Source organism: Sceloporus occidentalis, unplaced genomic scaffold, assembly GCF_023333645.1.
Source record: "Sceloporus occidentalis isolate IW3139 unplaced genomic scaffold, rSceOcc1.0.p SCAF_335, whole genome shotgun sequence".
Lineage (NCBI taxonomy): Eukaryota > Metazoa > Chordata > Lepidosauria > Squamata > Phrynosomatidae > Sceloporus > Sceloporus occidentalis.
In genome coordinates this window covers 534730-540478 of record NW_028317315.1, presented here as the reverse complement: position 1 = coordinate 540478, position 5749 = coordinate 534730, and the positions used below count along the sequence as shown (strand labels likewise).

General features: G+C 39.6%; 1 protein-coding gene across 1 annotated transcript; it reads left to right on the top strand.

The window, feature by feature from the left end:
* Positions 1-1525: 1525 nt before the first annotated feature.
* On the top strand, positions 1526-5447 carry LOC149274381 (keratin, type I cytoskeletal 19-like). Its single transcript, XM_089505617.1, has 6 exons — positions 1526-2074; positions 3257-3339; positions 3518-3674; positions 3872-4033; positions 4715-4840; positions 5223-5447. The coding sequence occupies exons 1-6, from the start codon at positions 1526-1528 to the stop codon at positions 5445-5447; spliced, it is 1302 nt and encodes a 433-aa protein (XP_089361743.1).
* The last annotated feature ends 302 nt before the right edge of the window (positions 5448-5749 follow it).

The following is a 5749-nucleotide window of genomic DNA, read 5'->3' as shown; positions in this document are numbered from 1 at the left end:
TATCATCTAAGCCCCAAACACCTTGCATGTGCCATCTTAGCCCCCAAACAGCTTGCCTGTGCCATCTTAGCCCCCAAACCGCTTGCCTGTGTCTCTCTATTCAATAATTCAATAATTCCATAAAAAAGGCATGACATTTATTGATGAAAACTTTTGAGAATAAATATATACCAAAAACACTATTTACACAGAACTCTGATGCCCTGACCTTTTAATTTGATGTCACATTAGTCTATTTAGTTGATGTTCAGATGTTCATTGCTAAGCCACTGGACCTGTCTCCTGCCGCTAGGTAAGAATGCCAGTGTACATGTGCAGGAGACCTCACACCTCTTCTAGATGGACAGCAGCTTCTGAGAAAGTGAATGAGTGGCCTTCCTAAGTGAATTCTGCTTATTTAAATAGGGCTATGAATAGAATTAATATTTTAGAGCGTTTTGATCCAAGGAGAAATCCGATTGCATTTTGGAGTCAAGAAGGAATTATTTTCGAAGTAGCGTAATTAGGGTTTTTTGCCTTCTTTTGGATCAAGAGTAGGAAGGTTGGGTGGAAGGGTTGAACTTGATGGGCATACAGTAGGTCTTTTTGAAACCTCATGTACTATGTAACTATATAACTATGTATTTAACCAAAAGAAGCCCATATGTGAGGCTTCGCTAATGTTTCGCAATGATGTCCCATGGTAGTCGGTGAACATGAAATATTTAATCTCAACCACAAATCACAGTTCAGTGAATGCAAACAAAACTGGATCAACCACTAAATGAATAACTAGGAAAATAGCCATTCACTAAAAAAGTACATTTAAATAAAGGACTAGTGCAGAGACCATGAAATAAAGCTAATTATTGTTATCATTTTTCTTCCGTGCTGTAAAAGTTTTCAGAAAAGAAAACAAAAAGTTTTGGAATTTTCTTTATTTCGATGCATAGGATTGTTTCAATGTTTAAAGCGTTAGGAAAGGTAAAAACAAGTTAAACCCCACAAACTCATAAAAGGTTCAGTAACCGGAGAAGCTGACAATCATAGCACTGAAGATTCACTCTTGGGTCTGCAGACTTAGAAGCTTCCAACATCCACCCTATTTGGCTGAGCTCCAATTTTTTCACGTTGATCTCACCTGCAGCTACCTCTTCTTCAGGTACTCATTGTGCGATTAGCAGCATTACTGATGTGGGTGGACTGATCTGTTCCTAAAGTTCAATGAGGTGTCATTATCAGAATCAGATCTGCCAATGAGTGTAGGAATCCTCCCATTCTAAATTATAGGTTTCAATGAATAAACAAAAGGAAAAAAAAAATCCACTGTCAATGTTATGTGTCAACAGTATCCAAGAATAAAAATAATGAAGAAAACCCCCCCCCACATTCGATCAATCCAGTATTGGAATGAATATTAATTAGGCTTTGAAAGGTGACACCCATGAAAAAATATTTATAAGGAGAGCACCAGGGTGCATGATATTCCACTTCAGTTATAGAACAGGCTGTGGTGCTCACTTAGGATCCTTTCCTGCTTGTAAAAATGACTTACTATTCTTCTTCATCCTCCTTCAAAACAAGTGGGGCTGTAGCTGGTGGAAGAGGTGGAGGAAGCAGGAACTCGGTGTCCTTTTCAAAATATGGAGCAGGTGGTGCTTATGGAGGCAATGCAGGGTTTTGCCAGGATGGAGAGGTTGGGGGTGTCTTTGCTGGCAATGTAGGTTCTGGCTACGGAGGTGGCTATAATGTTGGTTTTGGTGGTGGAGTAGGTTCTGGCTTTGCTGGAGGAGCTGGTTTTGGTGGTGGAGCTGGCTTTGGTGGTGGAGCTGGCTTTAGTGGTGGAGCTGGTTTTGGCTTTGGCCAAGGGTCTGGATTTGGAGATGGCAATAGCCTCCTTTCTGGCAATGAAAAGAGCACCATGCAGAACCTAAACGATCGCCTGGCCAATTACTTGGACAAAGTACGAGCCTTGGAAGAGTCCAATGCTGAACTAGAGAGAAAGATTCGTGAATGGTATGACAAGCAGAGCCCAGTCAGCAAGGCAGCTGACTACAGCCCATATTACAAGACCATTGAGGAGCTGAGAACCAAGGTAGGCTATAGGCTTTTCCACCTACAACATGTGCTATAGATTGTATGTTAAATGTTCATCCTTGATATTTTCCATGAAAATTTGCTGCAGTGTTCAACCATATTCTTCAATATGCAGAGGTTATCATATACTGACACCCCATGAGCAAGGCTGAGTAATACAAAAAACACCAGGTGATCATATTTTGGGTGGTTATTGCATAGGATTAGTCATTGATGTTCCATAAGCAATAGGATCTGATGCAAGAGGAGGACTAGAGTGCATGTGACTTTGTGGCTGGGCAGCAGGGAAAGATACACATGCGCTTCGATCGCAACCCTTGTGGTTGAGCTGGTTGTCAATGTTGCATAATCCTGCTGCCAATCAGCGCTGGTCCCAGTGGCGTCTTTAATATTAACACATCCACTGCCATTAGGGACATGGGATGAATGTCCAATCAGAAGCACTATTAAAATTCCTAAAATTAGTCTGTTTTGTGACTTTGTAACTATATCGATGCTTTAGAATTCGCCTAGCATAGACAAATTGAGCAAACTTTTCACAACACTCTGGATTTAGCCACATGTATTTCGAAACCCATGCCTTCCAGATATTTCTAACGCACGCTCATTTACACCCACCCGTGGGCATTGTGTAAGGATTGGCTTGTACAGAACAGTCTCTCTTTGTACTAGAATGATCAAGAAATTAATGAATAGCATAGTTATCAAATAGTCAACTCAAACGTCTCCATTGAGCTCTTCAGCCAAAGCTGAGATAATATGGATAATATGGAATAAGATCGATTTATTTAAAGTCTTCCATACTTTGTTTTTATAGATTTATTGAGCCTTTTGGATTTTTTGGGGGAGGGGAGATGAAGTAGATTCATCAATGCTTAAAATGAATCTCTGTATGATAAATAACAATCCATGATATACTATTGATGGCTCCTTAATAGCTTATTAAACCACAAATGGTTCATTACACTGTGATACATTTTATAAAACAAGATCAAACCGCTTACTAGACGGTAATTATCCAACTGGATAAAAAGCTTGCATGGAATGGTTCCTCTTACCATTTCACAAAAAGTCTTACTTCATTTCTGAATGAGTTATTTCTGTTTTTATTAGGCAGAGCTTCTTATAAATGGTTTCTACATTCTTCTTACTATTGTTCTTGGGACTTTTTAATCTCCAGATCCTCAATGCCCAAATTGAAAATCATAAAGTGATTTTGACCATTGATAACACCAGGCTGACCACGGATGACTTCAAACTCAAGTAAGTCCTAAGAAAAAGTTCACAATCACCCTATTCTGTAACAGGTTATATATAATGAGGAGTATGGAGAAGCAACATATATGTACATATATTCAAATAACAAATGCAATCCACAAATAATAATGTCATGCTTCTGATTTCTAAAGAAATACCAACTTTCCTTTTATTGTGGTTATAGATATGAGAATGAGTTGGCCCTTCGCCAAAGTGTGGAGGCTGATATCAATGGCCTCCGTAGAGTACTGGATGAGCTAACCCTGTCCAAATCTGACCTGGAATCCCAGATTGAGAGCCTTACAGAAGAACTGGCTTATCTCAAGAAGAACCACGAGGAGGTGAGCCATGCCTTTCATTCAAGGTCTCTAAACTTAATGTAACCAACAGTCGTTACTGCAGCAGGGGTCAAGCATAACATAAATAACATCAAAACACATAGTCGTCTTCTAATTACTTATAAAGGGACTGGCGGCTTTTCCCTTACAACAAAAACTACTTTTAGAATTCAGCTTTTTCTGTGTTTTCACGTGTGTAGGAAATGAAGGGATTGCAAGGACAAGTCAGCGGCTCGGTGAACGTGGAGATGAATGCTGCTCCAGGAAACGATCTCAACAAAGTCTTGTCTGACATGAGAGCTGATTATGAAAGGTTGGCAGCCAAGTACCGGCAGGAGGCCGAAGAATGGTTCCTGGCCCAGGTGAGTGCTCGAGGACCAAAAGTAAGGTAATCTTAACTAGTTCTAGTAGCATCACAGATGAAGCTGGGCATGAAGTGATGGAGATGATCCATAGATATTAGAATTTTTCATTTTCGGCAGAAAATGTGTTAATATATATGCATTAATGCTGTTGCACACACTACAATGCAAAGTTTCAGGACAACTGGACCTATCCCTCCTATTCACCCATTGAGCCCTGGAATGAAGTAAGGAATGGGGCCGGTGGATTAGTTCCGATTTACCCCTAGGGCTTCTAGAACCTGTCTCAGCAGCACCACCAAGATAGCCTGTAATTTACACCTCTATATTAATGTTATTTAAAATCTTCAAGACCGTCTCAAGTGGCAGATCCTCATTTTGGAATCTACTACTAATTAGTTGAATCAGTATAAGGGGTAGTTTGGAGTTAGCATTATTCTTTGATGTTGCAGAATAATATCACAGTAATCTCCTTAATCGCTTTATTTCTCGAGGCGCCATTATAATCCTTTAATGGACAGTTTTCTCACTGTTCTTATTTGTCTTTCATCTAGCTGGCTATTTACATGCGTAAACAGGGACACATATACTTTTACAATAATGTATTTTATTCTATAAAAATATTTTATTTTATATATATAATGATATATATTTATATATTTTTTTGGTATTATATTTCAGAGCAAAGAGCTGCAACACCAAGTGGTGACTGGTAGTCAGGAGATCCAAACGTCCAAATCAGAGATCACAAACCTCAAACATACACTCCAGAGCCTGGAAATAGAGCTTCAGTCTCAGCTCAGCATGGTGAGTACTGGAGCTGGACCTCCAGAACTAAAAATGGTACAACCGATGTGTAGCTGTGGAGTATATATACGTCAACAGGATAACAGGGGACCTCTTTACTTTCCACTTAAAATAAATGTTGTGAAGCCAACCATCCTTCTGATTATTGTCTATGGTAAACTCAGAATTATATGATATCTCAAACAAGCAGTAGATCAGAAGAAACAACTGCTAACCCCGTCCATTCTTTCTTTTCTTAATCCCACCGATCCACATGTATTTTTAGCATAGATCCATTGTAGATTACTAATCGAGTCACTGCCACTCAACTAGACTTGAAAAAAGTATAAAGGTTTCTGTTCCTCCTATTAAATTCTGAATGAACTTTCTTCTTCATGTACAGAAATCAGCGTTAGAGGCTTCCTTGGCAGAGACAGAGGGACGTTATTGTGTGCAGCTGTCTCAGCTCCAGGAGGTAATCCTCGCAGTTCAGTCCGAGATAGGAGAACTTCGTAATCAGTTGGAACTCCAGAGCAACGAATACAAGATGCTCCTGGATATCAAAACCCGTTTGGAGCAGGAGATCGCCAAGTACAGAGAACTGTTGGATGGCCAAGACGTCAAGTGAGTCCTTGTTAAAATGAATAGAGGACCGAGCACTTTTGAGTATTGAGTACAGAGAAACTGAAGACGTTAACTACTTAGAATTTAAGAGGACTTTATTTGACTTACTCACAAATGTCCACAGAACGAAGTGAAACAAATACTGGTGTGCAATCTATGAGCACCGCTGAAAAGAAAGCTGATCTTCTACCATCTAAGAACCATAGAGGTTGTAGAGATCCTTCAAGGTTTCTACCTCAATGTCATGGTACCATCAGGAAAAAGACTAACATAAGAATAGGTTATGAAGGAACATTGCTTGCATTG

Excerpts from the sequence above, each read along its gene's own strand:
- LOC149274381 (XM_089505617.1), top strand. The coding sequence starts at position 1,526 with ATGACTTACTATTCTTCTTCATCCTCCTTCAAAACAAGTGGGGCTGTA. Across the intron at positions 3,340-3,517 it reads ACGGATGACTTCAAACTCAA|ATATGAGAATGAGTTGGCCC; the intron begins GTAAGTCCTAAG and ends TTGTGGTTATAG. Across the intron at positions 4,841-5,222 it reads TTCAGTCTCAGCTCAGCATG|AAATCAGCGTTAGAGGCTTC; the intron begins GTGAGTACTGGA and ends CTTCATGTACAG.